At 42.8% G+C, this 14,977-nt stretch overlaps 1 protein-coding gene across 3 annotated transcripts in view; it reads left to right on the top strand.

The window, feature by feature from the left end:
• The window catches only part of Prmt7 (protein arginine methyltransferase 7), a 59,759-nt gene that overhangs the window by 23,234 nt on the left and 21,548 nt on the right, over positions 1-14,977 (top strand). For all 3 annotated transcript variants that reach the window (XM_052727669.1, XM_052727670.1, XM_052727668.1), the window contains exons 3-6: positions 2,161-2,197; positions 6,193-6,342; positions 9,426-9,534; positions 12,955-13,067. In XM_052727669.1, the coding sequence (XP_052583629.1) occupies positions 2,161-2,197; positions 6,193-6,342; positions 9,426-9,534; positions 12,955-13,067 (409 nt within the window). The remainder of the gene's footprint in view (positions 1-2,160; positions 2,198-6,192; positions 6,343-9,425; positions 9,535-12,954; positions 13,068-14,977) is intronic.

Below are 14,977 nucleotides of genomic sequence, written 5' to 3'. Positions count from 1 at the left end.
AGTTGCTGTAGTAGAAAATATGGATGTGATTTTCTCACTTTTTTTTTAATTCATCTAAGCTGGGTAGTGGTGGCACATGCTTTTAATTCCAGCACTCAGGAGGCAAAGGCAGGCGGATCTCTGTGAGTTCGAGGCCAGCCTGGTCTACAGAGTGAGTTCCAGGACAGGCTCCAAAGCTGCACAGAGAAACCCTGTCTCGAAAAAACCAAAAAAACAAAACAAAACAAAAAAACCACAACAACAGCAACAAAAACCCAAAATTTATCTATTTATTTTACATCCCTGCTACAGCTCCCCTCCCCACTACATCTTCCCCTCCCAGTCCCTGTCTTCCATCCCCCCCACCCACCCCCACAAATCCCCTCCTTTTCTGTCTCCATCCAGGAAAGGGCAGGTCTCCTAGGAGTATCAGTAAAACATGGCATATTAAGTTGCAGTAAAACAAAGCACCACCCCATGTGTTAAGGCTGGGCAAGGTGACCCAGTATGAGGAGTAGGGTCCTAAAAGCCAGTAAAAGAGTCGGAAAGAGCCCCTGTTGCCACTGTTAGGAGTCCCATAAGAGGAACAAGCTACACAACTGTAACATATGCAGAGTACCTAGGTCGGTCTCATGCAGGCTCCTTAGTTGTCGGTTCAGTCTCTGCGAGCCCCTATGAACCCAGGTTAGTTGATTGTGTGGGCCTTCCTGTGGTGTCCTTGACCCCTCTTGTTCCTGCTCTCCTCCGAACTCTGCATAATGTTTGGCTGTGGGTCTGCATCTGCCTCATCAGTTGCTCCATGAAGTCTCTCTGATGATAATTGGGCCAGGCACCAATCTGGTCACAGGAGATGGCCAGTTCAGGCTACTTATCCACTATTGCTAGGAGTCTAACCTGGGGTCCTTTTCATAGACTCCTGGGAGAGTCCCCTGCTCCAGCCTTCTACCTCAGCCTGAAATGCCCCCATGATTGCTCATGTTCCCATTCCCGTCTGCCCTTAGTCCACTCAAGAAATCTCTTGTATTTGATTCTCTTCCTTTTATACACCATATTTAGCTTCTTGTTTCTCCTGATGATGTGCTGTGAACTAAAGTATGGATGTTACTTTCTTCTCTTTACACAGTGCATTTAGGCAGTCATTTCCCCCGATGGGATGTGAACTTCTGAGCCTGATGACCCTCACATAGACAGGAGCCTGGGCTCTCCCTTTCCCATTCCTCTTCCCAGTGTGAATGTATGGGGTTGTTCTAAGGTGTATAAGGGTTATTCGAGGATAGGTCAAGGGTTAGGATTATTGAGTTCTAATATGATCAGGACGTTCATAGTTACAGGTTTCTATTACAGGCTAACTGGTGGGCCAGTGAAATGGGTCAGCATGTTAAAGGTGTTCACTACCAACACTAACAACTTGAGTTCCATCCCCAGGGCCCATGTGAAGGTGGAAGGCAAGAATTGATTCCTGCAAATTGACCTTTGCTCTCCGGATGCACACATAAATAAACAAACACTTAAAAATTACTTCTCTAGGTTAACTACTAGAGCATTTTTGGGTGTGAGAAGAACATCTGCTCTGAGATGATTTTTTGCAATAGCAGAGAATGATAGTAACTGACCATATTAAAATAAATTTTGTGGCTGACAAGATGGCTCAGTGGGTATAGGGGCTTGCTGCCAAGCCTAAAGACTTGAGCTCAATCCTTGCAACCCACATGGTTTAAGGAGAGCACTACCTTCCACAAAATTGTTCTCTGACATCCACACTTATGCCATGGTGTATGCATTTCTTGCCCCAAATAACTAAAATTTTCATTTATTTATTTATTTGAGACAAAGCCGTACTGTATAGACCAGGCTGGCCTTGAACTCACAGAGATCCACCTGCTTTTGCCTCCCAAGTCCTAGGAGTAAAGGTAAGCGATACCATGCCCAGTTTAAATTTTTTTTTTCTTGAGACTGTGTTTTGCTGTTCTTAAACTCATTCTCTTTCCTCAGCCTTGAAATGCTTGAGATTATAGGTTTGAGCTACCACACTAGGCTATTAAAATATTTTAAAGTGGATGACACACTTGTTCCATCCATTTGAAGACTACATTTATATGTGGGAACTCTTTGATATGTTCATGTATGTCTTTATTAGCAAAGGTTTCTGACTTACCTTTTCTTTCTTTTTTATCTTTTAAGGTCATCTTATGCAGATATGCTACATGACAAAGACAGAGTAAGTGTAAAATGAACCATATTTAACACAGGGTTTCACTGTATGGCCATGGTTGGATGGGAACTTGCTATGTAGACCATACTGACCTCCAGCTTGGAGATGCCACCTTTCTCTGCCTTCTTAGTACTGGGATTAAAAGGTGGTGTACCACCATGACTGGTAGAAACCATAATCTGGATGTGGACTTCAGAATCTTAGATTTTAGGTCAGAAACTCTCCCAGGAATCAGGATGTTCAGTGATACTGAGAGATGTATGGTAAATAGATAGAAAATCTTTCAGGATGCTGGGTTCTACCTCTGGCTGTTTTTCTCCCCCTCAGCTTTATTAAGGTGCAGTAGACAAGGGCTGGGTAGATGGTTCAGTGGATAAAAATACTTGGTTCATAAGCATGAGGACCTGAGTTTGAATCAGCCAGCACCCGTGTAAAATCTGGGCATAACAGTGTGTCTCTAACCTCAGTAGGAGTGGCAGAGACAGGTAGACTGTGGGGGCTTGCTTGAGACTTGGTCTCAGATACCCTGGAATTTGATAGAAGACGACACCCAGCTTCTGGCTTCCACATGGATACACATGAAAGCAGGCACATGCATACCTATACATATATACAGTACAATTAATTGAACATCTTGTATATTTATTGGTACAATGTAATGTTTTAACTGTGTGTGTGTGTGTGCAGATACATACTGTGTGCAGGTGATTTCAGAGGCTGGAAGAGGGTGTCATACCACTGGAGCTGAAGTTGTGTTGTAACTGCCCAGTGTGGGATCAGCAAGCATCCTTAACTGCTGAGCCATCTCTCTAGCCTTAAAAGGACATTCTTGAGCACCTTCAATGTACAGACTATACTAAAGGTCTTCTAATTTTTAATCAAATATCTGAGTGTGTTTGCTAAGCTCTTTGGGAAAAAGCAGCCCTGTTTTTGTTTTTTGGTTTTTTGTTTTTCTAGACAGGGTTTCTCTATGTAGCTTTGGAGCCTCTCCTGGAACTCACTTTGTAGACCAGGCTGGCCTTGAACTCACAGAGATTCACTGGATCTGCCTCCCAAGTGCTGGAATTAAAGGTGTGCACCACCACCGCCTGGTTGCAGTCCTGGTTTTTTACTAGACTAAGAACATCTTATTATTGAGTCTTGTGCTTATAAGATTTTTCTGATTTTAGTGTGACCCATATAGAAAGGGTCCTTCTTACTTCAGAGGGAAGTTGGCCAGATGACATTCCATCCAAGCCAGAAAGATGGCTCTCCCCTCTTTTTGTGAGCCTGTAATCTGTCATCAAATTCTGCTGATCTTCCAACTGCAAATCCTTGCTCAGCCCTCATTTGCTTGCATTGTGCTCCTCTTCTCATTCCTCAGCATGATAACCCAAGGGTCAGTCTGACTGTGTGAGCTGCCATGTGGATACTAGCACTTGAATCAGGTATAAAAGTAGTAAGTGCTCTTAACTGATGAGCCATGGTTCTAGTCCCTAGTAAGTAGATATTTGTCACTTTAAGAAATTGTTGAAACTTTTTTAGGATGACTGTGTAATCTTATGTTCCTGTTACTGATGTATGGAATTTCTAGTTTTTTCAAATTTTTGTCAACATTTATTATTTTAAAGACTGGTATATAGCTCAGTAGTACGTTTGACTAGTATATGTGAGGTCATGAGTGATACCCAGCATTGGAAAAAGAAAAGAAATCAACACGTGGTGTTTTAAACTTAAAAACAGACGAACAAACAAACAAAAACCAACCACCAAACCAAAAAAACCCTTTTTAATCATTGGGTTGACAGGATGGCTCCTCAGGTAAGGGTACTTATCTCTAAACCTGAGGACCTCAGTTTAGTCCGTAGAACTTAACATGGTACAAGGAGAGAACTGGCTCCTGCAAATCCTATTTTGAGGTGCACATGTGCATGCACATACATTCCTCAAGCCACACAAATAAGTAAATAAATGAGAAAACAATTTAAAAATATTTATTGGGGCTATAGAGATGGCTCAGTGGTTAAGTCTCGAATATTATTAAGGACTCGCCTTAATAATATTCTTCCCAGGAGCCTAGAAGAGAAGCTATGAACAGTGAGAATTATTTTCGGGAAAAGAATCTAAGTACACCAAGCTCTTTTGTCTGTCTACTTTATTCCTCTGGGATAAAATCCTATCTACCCTGGATGGTGGTGGCGCATGCCTTTAATCCCAGCACTTGGGAGGCAGAGCCAGGCGGATCTCTGTGAGTTCAAGGCCAGCCTGGTCTACAGAGCAAGATTCAGGATAAGCACCAAAACTACACAGAGAAATCCTGTCTCGGTGTGTGTGTGTGTGTAATCCTATCTACACAACTTCAGTTCTGTTCTCATGCCTAGCTTCTTTCTTGCCTGATTTTTCTTTAGCTTTATCTGCTGTCCCCTCAAAGTTCTATCTTAATTCTCTCATCTCAGTTCTGCCCCATCTTGGTCTTTCTCATCTTGTTCTTACCCATCTGGCTCTTCTCCATCTTCCATCTCATTCTTCTAGTTCTCTATCCAGTTCTCCAGTCAAAATCCTCAGAAATCCTCTCTAAGTCTCTGAGGTTTATAATTCTATACCCATGCAATAGCAGTGCTCTAACTAAAGCAGGGCCACCAGGCTTGAAAGGCAGACAAGAGTTTTCCTCAGGCAGTAACTGTCAGGCTTTCTTTTATAACCCAAAGGGGGAGTGGTAAAGGAGGAGGTCAACTAAGAGCTAAAATCGGTTAATATATCAGAAGAAGGCCGGGCGGTGGTGGCGCATGCCTTTAATCCCAGCACTCAAGAGGCAGAGGCAGGCGGATCTCTGAGTTTGAGGCCAGCCTGGTCTACAGAGTGAGTTCCAGGCCAGGTGCAAAGCTACACAGAGAAAAACCCTGTCTCAGAAAACCAAAAAATATATGTGTGTGTGTGTGTGTGTGTGTGTGTGTGTGTGTGTATGTATATACATACATATATATATGTGTGTGTGTGTGTGTGTGTGTATCAGGAGAAGGGAATTTATGTGTTCGAACTACATTCCTAGAGGTGGTTAGGTAAATGTTAGGAGTCTATAATGTTAGTATAAATACCACTAAGGCTGTATAAGAAAGGAGGGTCTGAGCTTAACTTGCCTTAATTCAGCAGATCGTTTGGCCTTGGATACTTGATAGGTATTTCAGATAAAATACACTGTTATGAGTTCTTGGAAGCATACATAGCATACAAGAAAATTATTTCAGGAATCGGCTAATATATATACAAAAGTTAAAATATCACCAAGACTTCTTAAGCCATGGCTTGACATTCTTAAAAGTCAAAGTCCTTGACTTTTGCAAGTAGTAGCTTTTGTGATAGTAGCTGGATTCCATTACATTTTCCTGCAGCCTGCAGCAGTTAAGAGCACTCCAAGGACCTAGGTTTGCTGGAGTATTTAATGAGAACATACCAAAATAAGTAGGAAGCCCTGATCTAGGACTGACAGAAACTTCCAGAAGTTGACAAGGAGGCCCTGTGGGCTGGTGCTTTCTGAGATCAATGAACTTGAGTTTGGGTGCTTCTCTGAGGCACCAGAGGAGGCTGGTTGTAGGGTCCTGGGAGAAGAGGGGGCCTGGAACCAGCTGCCATTTCTGAAAGGAAACAGATTAGAACAGTGTTCCTTAGGAAGGACATACTTTCTCGCTGTTCGTACCTGCCATTCACCCTCTTAATTTCCCTATTGGCTATACCTGTCAGCTAAGAAGGACAGTGGTTTGCAGTCTCCAGCATTCCTCAATAGGGAATAGAAGATTATGGCAGACAGAGAATCACTTAATACAGGGCAGGAAGCTGAGTCAGTGATCTCGGAGTCTTGCAGTACCTATCTAGCTCAGCTGGAAGTGCTGCTGATCTAGGGGCTAGAAAGGATATAGGGTCCTGACTTAAACTGGTGCTGTCAACCATGACTCCAATTCTGTAGCGCACCTTTTCACTTAATTATAACAACACGTGACATGACAGTTATTTTCCCTTTCTCTTAGAATATAAAATACTACCAGGGTATCCGGGCAGCTGTGAGTAGGGTGAAAGACAGAGGAGAGAAGGCTTTGGTCCTTGACATTGGCACTGGCACGGGTCTCTTGTCAATGATGGCAGTTACTGCAGGTGCTGACTTCTGCTATGCTGTTGAGGTAAGCCGTACTGTTCAGGTGTGCATCCTGTATCTTAAATGGGAAAGCCCTTAGGTCCTTTGGTTCTCCCCGTCTGTTGACAAACACATGCCAAGCACATGACCAGCTTCTTCATACATAGACATGAGTCAGACAGGGTTCCTTTCTCCAGGAGCTTTTTTCTGCTCTGAAACAGTGATTCTCAGACTTGGCTGTGTCAGATTCCCTGAGGAGCTTTCAAAAATTGTTATGTGGGCTGGAAAGGTTGCATAGTGGTTAAGAGCACTGGCTGCTCTTGCAGAGAATCCAGGTTTGATTTCCAGCACCCACATGGTGGCTTATAACTCCAGTTCCATCCCCTTCAGACCTCCTCAGGCACCAGGTACACCTATGATACACAGATTAATATACTGGCAAAACAATCATTCACATAGAAATAAATTTAAAAAAAAAAAACTTTAAGAGATGCTTCTGCTTTGCACTGAGATTTACATTACAGTGTTTGTCGGGGATATAGATGTAGCTAGAGTTTTCCTGCCTGGCCCACAGTCAGGACAAATCTCTGCCACCCGCCAGTTCCACAACCGCTCAGACCCGATCAAGTAAACACAGAGACTTATATTGGTTTCAAACTGTATGGCCGTGGCAGGCTTCTTGCTAACTGTTCTTACAGCTTAAATTAATCCATTTCTATTAATCTATACCTTGCCACGTGGCTTGTGGCTTACCGGTACTTTACATCTTCCTTGTCCTGATGGCGGCTGGCAGCGTCTCCTCACTCCGCCTTCCACTTCCCAGCTCTATTCTCCTCCTTGTCCCGCCTATACTTCCTGCCTGGCCACGGGCCAATCAGTGATTTATTTATTGACCAATCAGCAACACATTTGACATACAGACCATCCCACAGTATATAGATTAGTCTGTAGAGTATCAACCTGCCATATAGACCTGGATTCAATCCCTAGCACTCCATAAACTGGCTGTTGATACTCCAGAGGTAGACGTAGGGAAGTCAGGGTTCAGGGTCATGCTGGCTCTCCAGCAGGCCCTGTCCAGTCTGAGCTACCACAGTCTTAAGACAACAGTTTTAAATTAATCAGGGTTCAGGGTCATGCTGGCTCTCCAGCAGGCCCTGTCCAGTCTGAGCTGCCACAGTCTTAAGACAACAGTTTTAAATTAATCAGGGTTCAGGGTCATGCTGGCTCTCCAGCAGACCCTGTCCAGTCTGAGCTGCCACAGTCTTAAGACAACAGTTTAATTAATGCTGTTGTAGTGCATTTCCCGGAGTGTGACCTGACCTTTCGATCTAATGTGTAACGAGGTTCAGTGTCCCTGGAGAACTAGCTGCTTTTTACATCCTGACTTTTTCTTTCTTTTGGTTTTTTTTGAGACATGGTTGCTCTATGTAGTCTTGGTGCTCCATATTCAGACAAGACTGGCCTTAAACTCACAGAGATACGACTGCCTCTGCCTCCCAAGTGCTGAGATTAAAAGGTGTGCTCCATATTCAGACAAGACTGGCCTTAAACTTACAGAGATACGACTGCCTCTGCCTCCCAAGTGCTGAGATTAAAAGGTGTGCCACCAGGCCTGTTCTTTTTTTTTTTTTTTTTTTTTTTTGACACAGGTCTATCTACATGTCCTTAGCTGGCTTAGAGCTCACTATGTAGACCAGGTTGGCCTCTAATTCATAGACATCCATTGTTTCTGTCTCCCAAATGCTAGGACTAAAGGTGTCCACTACCATACCCTTAAATTTTTCTTTAGTCACATTTTTATTTATTTGTTTTGTATGTGGGGGGGGGCATTTGTGTGGTGGTTTTCAGGACAAGTCACACCTCTACACCTCTGCCCACTGATCCATCTATCACACTATCCCAAATGCTCATCCTTCTAGACTTTGAGATTAGGGCCACACTGTAGAGATGACAAGGTGGGCAACTCTCAGGAGCCTAAGTAGAATACATTCTACTGTTGACCTTTAGGAGTTTGTTTTCTTTTTCCACTATTCAGACCTCAGGGATTGAATTCAGGTCATTTCATCAGGCTCTGCAGCAGGCTCCCTTACCCACTGAGCCATCTTGTCATCCTTACCATTTATTTCATTAATAAAACATTAGACATGTTACTATTTTTTTTTTCTAAGATTTATTTATTTATTATGTATACCATGTGTTCTGCCTACTTGTGTCCCTGAAGGCCATAAGAGGGCACCAGATCTCATTATAGATGATTGTGAGCCACCATGTGGTTGCTGAGAATTGAACTCAGGACCTCTGGGAGAGCAGTCAGTATTCTTAACCACTGAGTCATCTCTCCAGCCCCAAGCATGTTATTTTTATTGTAATGTAAATAGTATACACTATAACAGGAAATGTGGTAAATGAATAATAACAGTATCTTAAATAAGATAAAAAAAATTTTAATCACATAAAATCCTGAGGTCAACAGTAGAAACCCTGTCTCGAAAAAACCAAAAAGAAAAAAGAAAAGGGGTATGACTGGGAGAGTAAAGTGGTCTACTTTGTTTCATAAGGAAATACAGACTGTGCTTTTAGTCTGGGTCAGTTCTGAAAATGAAGGTGGTCTCACCATACTTTAGCTGTGTTTCTTATCTCTGGAGACTAAAGCACATTTTTCCAGGTCTGTGGAACAGCACTGCTCTTAGCATATTTAGTAAGGGCAGCGACACCTAGTGCCCTTACTAAGTAGTACAAAATTCCTTCATTTTCACTTAGTGGGCATGAAATGGGAAGTTGTAAATAGTACCTTGAATTTAAACTTATTTTTGTGCAGGTGGGGGCGATTGAGACAGGGTTTCACTCTATAGCTCAGGCTTTCCTCTAACTCATGATGATTGTCCTGCCTCTTGAATTCTGGGATTAGACACAAGCTAACCACACCTAGCTGAATTTCATCCTTTGATGTTCATTTTCACACATTTGGAGACTAAAACATTTTTAGCATCAAATTATGGGACCAGAGTCAGGTACTATCTTGCTAGCTATGAGTCCTTGAGTGGTAAGTGGGTTTTTGTTTTGTTTTAGTACATTGCTCATTCTCCCCCCTTTCATCGCTCCTCTCACCCCTTCTCCGACTTACAGGTTTTTAAGCCTATGGCTGATGCTGCTGTGAAGATTGTGGAGAAAAATGGCTTCAGTGATAAGATTAAAGTTATTAACAAGCATTCCACTGAGGTGACAGTCGGACCAGGTGAGGGGTGTGAGGACCTTTGTGTGAAAAGTAGAGCTAATGAAATGTCACAGCAGTCACACACAGCAAAGAAACTTATTGCTTTAATCAAACTTACAGTAGTAAGAAAAGTCTTCATAGTCAGGAGTTTGAACTTAGAAAATTCTACATGCTCTTTGAAACTTGGAGAACACAGCTAAAACATTTGGGGAAGGGGAAAGACAAGCTTTTCTTTATGGCCATTACCACTTTTTAAGATGCAGTATTTTAGGATTGAAGGATCTACATATTTTAAGCTTAATTTTGCCATTATCATCATCAGGATCTAATATAGTCCAGGCTGGTATTGAATTCACTTTGTAGCTGAGGTTGGCCTTGGTCCTCTTGGGTACTGGAATTACAGGCAGATAACAGATTACCATACCTGGTTTTTTTTTTTCTCACATTAAAAAAAATTACTTTGAGGATAGAGAGGTAGCCATTGGTAGAGTACTTGTCTTGGATATATAAGGCCCTGGGTTTGATCCCTAAGACCCTAAAGCTAGGAGGTGTGGACAATCCCAAACATTTGGAAAGCTGAGGCAGAAGGAAGAGCATGAGTTTCAAGTCAGCCTGAACTACATAGCAAGGCTGTTTCTAAAAACAATCCAAATATAGGGTTGAAGAGATGGCTCAAAGGTTAAGAGCACTGTTAAGTTCCCAGCACCCATGTGGTGGTTCACAATGACCCATAACTCTGGTTCCAGGGCATTCTGTGCCCTCTTCTGACCTCAGTGGGCACAAAGCCTGTATATCATGCACAGGCATATATGCAGGCAAAACATTCAAACATAAAGTGATTATATTTAAATCTAACTTTTAAAAAATTTTTTTTATGTGCATTATTCTATGTATTTCTATGTGAAGGTGTCAGATCTTGGAGTTACAGACAGTTTTTAGCTGCCATGTGGGTGCTGGGAATTGAACCAGATCCTCTGGAAGAGCAGTCAGTGCTCTTAACCACTGAGCCATCTCTCCAGCCCCTTAATCTAGTCTAAAAAAAAAAAAATCTGTGTGTGTGTGTGTATTTGTGTGCATGTGTGTTGTATGTGTTGTGTACATATGTATGTGTTTACATGTGTATGTGTAAACAACACACAGTTTAGGCTGGCCTCAAACAAACTCCTAACTATAAAGATTCTTTTAGCCAGGGAAGTGGTAATCCCAGCACTCAGGAGGCAGAGGCAGGTGAATCTCTGAATTCTTCAGTGCTGGGGTTAAAGGTATGCACCACCACACCAGGCCCAACAAAGAAATAAAAGCCCACTTGAGAAACTGGCACCCTCTTTTCTCTTCTTTTTTTTTTTTTTTTTTTTGGTTTTTTTCGAGACAGGGTTTCTCTGTGTAGCTTTGCGCCTTTCCTGGAACTCTCTCTGTAGCCCAGGCTGGCCTCGAACTCACAGAGATCCTCCTGCCTCTGCCTCCCGAGTGCTGGGATTAAAGGCATGCGCCACCACCGCCCGGCCTCTTTTCTCTTCTTACACACCATTCTCTCTCTTTCAACACTTGTTTGTTTTGTTTTGTTTTAAAAGACAGGGTTTCTCTGTGTAACAGCTCTAGCTGTCCTGGAACTCACTCTGTAGACCAGGCTGGCCTTGAACTCACAGAGATCTACCTGCCTCTTCCCTCTTGATTAAACTGCCCAGTACTAGTTCCCCATCTTAACAGATGCCTTGGCAAGGTTTTTGTTTTATTGGGACAGAGTCTCTTTATGTAACCCAGGCTAACCTCAAACACATTGGCCTCCTGCTTCTGCCTCCCAGGTGATGGGACTACAGGTGTGCACTGCCATATCCTACCACAAGTGGTGGTCTCATTACTAAGTTAGAAGTCTTCTGTTTCCCCACTCCAGATGCCACAGTGTTGGTGCTTCTGCATTCCATCCTTCCTGAAACTTTCAAGTTCCTGGTGATGTTTCCTAATACTAGTTCTCCTTTTTCACTTCTTTTGTTTTTGTTTTTTGAGAAAAGATCTGTTCTGTAGGCCTGGCTAGCCTGGTACTTACTAGGTATGGCCTATTGAACGTTAGGATTAGGCATATACCTTTGTTAATTTATTACTTTCCTTCTTATTCCAAATGTGAGTTCCCCAAGGGTCTGTTCTGAGGCCTTAAAATTAGTATCTAAGTTTGGAGTCTGTTCCTTAGATGGATTACCCTGAGTATGTGTGGCAACAGTTGTTCAACTATCCATTGCATTCACGTGATAAATTAGGACACACTCAGTATAATTGCCTTTCTTCAGGCTCCTATACATCACCCTCTCATAAATTCACACTCACTTGATAATACTAGGCTCTAAGAAGTATTTATTAAAATTCACTGGGTCATAAAGCTTTGTTTTTATTTTAATGAAGCAAACTTAGATGGTAAATCATTTCAAGTCTCATCACCTTAAAATTTATTTAGGAGGTAGAATTGGCAAGGTTTGATGGTGATTGACAGGGAAGAATCAGGAATTCAGCTGGTGTTTGCTGACTCTTCTTACTGGTTGTAAGGCATTGTTGTAGTCATTGAGATATGGTGACTAGGACAGTCCTAGACCTGACAAATGATGCCCCTGTGTGTGCTGTGTGACAGGTGCTGTTCACTAAGGCAGAGGCTAGCGAGTGTGTGGTAGTGCAGTGGGATGGGTCAGGTGGGACAGTGTGTTGCAGCTGGAATTTAAGGTATTACAGACAATGAACACTTTCTAAGCCAGGAGATGGAGTTTGCTCTTAACTTCCATTTACTTACACTCACTTCCACTTTACCAACGTTTAAGTAAAATGGGCACATGGAGCCCATGTGTGTGTCATAGGAGAGGTACTTTGCTAACCCTTGTTCTGGTCCTCGTTTTACAGTTGAGGTGCCTAACTGGATGGTAAAAACCCAGGCTCCAGGCTAGAAAGTGGTATCCAGACCAGGTCTACAAGACTCCAGGACTCCTTGCACTGTACTTAACTCTAAACCACTTTAACACATCTCCTTTTCAATGTCATCTGTGAAATTTGTCCTCTGTGTAGGGAAGATGAGTGGGCCTTGTCTAATGTAATTCATCAGCTGTTAGAAATGTTTACAGTTAATTCTCCATGATAAATAGCTCTTTCCAAGGTCTATTGGCTCATTAAAAATAATTGTAGCAGTATATTATGTTTTAGAGGTTTAGAAAACAGTTGACAAAAGAACTCCTCAAAACCCAGAAGAGGGTGTCAGATATCTTGGAGCTGGAGTTAACAGGGGGTACTGAGCTGCCTGATATGGGTGCTGGGAACTGAGCTTGGGTCTTCTGCAAGAGCAGCACATGCTATTACCATTGAGTCATTTCTCTATCCCCTACTTTTTGATGTGGTGTCTTTAACGTATTTGTCATAAATATATTTTCTAGTCTGGGCACGTTTCTGACTCTATTCACTTGTTTTCAGATGGTGACTTGCCATGTCGTGCTAACATCCTGGTCACAGAGCTGTTTGACACGGAACTGATTGGGGAGGGAGCACTGCCCTCTTATGAGCATGCACATAGGCATCTTGTGCAGGTAAGTGGCTCAGAGCCTTCAGGAGTTATGATTGAAGCCATTGTACACAGTCACTGCTACACCATGCTCCGTACAGCCCTTCAGAATCTCTCCATATACCCTGGGCCTCCCTTCAGTTCCTGGTAGGCATCTAGCTCAGGTGGCAGTAGTGAGGAGATAGAGAAACTTTTGTTTAAATTCTGAGCTGTGAAAATTCTCTTCACTGCTGGGTTTCCAGGACCTGGTGATGGACACAGAATGAAAGGATGAATGAGGTAGGAGGACCATTAGACACGGAGGTAGAACCACAGCCAGCCAGGTGAGGGGGACCCTGCAGGTGTCCATGCAGGTAGTGATCTGTGAAGAAGGGATGGGAATGCTTCTGCCTTACTCAGCAGCTTCCCACTCAAATGAAAACCAGTTCTCTTCATTCTGTTTTCTTTAGGGGAACTGGACCCCATGGGCAAGGTGCAAATCAGTGGAGGATGTAGGTACATGAATATTTCTTCCAGTACACATATACAGACAAACATAAACAACACAGACACTACATATAAAGTTACACCCATGCTTGCAAACATCCATGCTCCCATAGATTCCCTGACATTCATAAGCAGGACAGATAGTTATATCTGTATTTCAGGGAAATTGCCCTTTTCAATTTCGAAATGCTTTTCATATCCCAACAGGGAGACTTCCCCTTGCTTAGGACTGAGCCTGCAGAGGCTACCTCCTCACTATTGAGGTCTTTGGTGATAGCCAGAGAAAAAGACCTCTCACTCTGGGACTTGAAGACATCCTATTCTCCCTCTGTACTAAGTAGAATCTGTAGAGCTAATTTGTTACTGACAACTGAGGTCACTGCATATTGACATGTTCTGAGTTCTCTCCAAGAGCAAATTATGTATTTCAGTGAACTGAACAGCTGCTATCCACAAGTTTGCCAGCTTTTGGTCTTCTCTGCCCTCACACAGTAGACAACTACCCTGACAAAAGTAGATGCCTCTCCTCTGTGATCCCTGCACACCTGGGTCAACTTGAGATTTTTTTGAGGATTGTGTCTGTATGGGGATTCCACCATAGAACAATTTTCATTCTTTGTTTAAACTTTGAGAGGGCAAGGAGTAGATGTGCTGTCCTACATCTATTACATATATAACACACTGCCAGTAATTCTGCACCTGTTGAAGATTGGCTTCGTCTCTAGGCAGCAAACACAGAGTGCATGCTTGTTCACCATTTCATGGGCTTTCTGAACCCTACCCCCATCTAGTTTACAATTAGACCCTTTGCAACCCATTCTTCCATCTGTGATCAGGGAGTATCTCGCCAAGGAGGACTGTCTAGACTTGGAACAGGGTGGCTAGAAGGCTTTCTCAACCTTGATCCTGACAGTTCTCCAGGGGATCATGACCAAAGTGGAATGAAGTGCCACCATATTAAAAAAAAGTCAGCTGTTACAGGATGTGGGTTTGTAACATAAGGCACAAAGGGAGTAAAACCTGGACACATGAAAATCTTCCTGTTTGACTGGTTTTAAGCAGCATTCTGTCCCTGCATGGTAGTCTCTGCTTCTGGTCATTTTCGCCATGAGGAAAGACTCAGATTCTGCCACTTGATGCTACACATCCACTAGCTATATGTGATGCCCAGTCTGTATATTATACTACAGTGCTCACAACACTTTGTATTAGTGATAGGGATGAGGTTCTTTTGCAGAAACATTGTCTGACAAGTACAAAGAAGAGAGGAAGGAAAGAAAGAAGAAGGAAGGGAGGGAGAAAGAGAAAGATGAAACAAAAGAGGCAGAAGGAATAATAAAAGATAAAGGATGGGAAGTGTGTAGGGAGGCAGGTAGGTTGGGAAGAAGAACCAATGGAGAAAGGATGAAATGAAAGAAGGACAGCTAACCAGGAAGGTTGTATTTCTTT

This window comes from Peromyscus californicus, unplaced genomic scaffold (assembly GCF_007827085.1).
Source record: "Peromyscus californicus insignis strain IS unplaced genomic scaffold, ASM782708v3 Scaffold_8__1_contigs__length_139910024, whole genome shotgun sequence".
Lineage (NCBI taxonomy): Eukaryota > Metazoa > Chordata > Mammalia > Rodentia > Cricetidae > Peromyscus > Peromyscus californicus.
The sequence above is the reverse complement of the archived record's forward strand: the minus strand, read 5'-3'. Positions and strand labels throughout refer to the sequence as shown.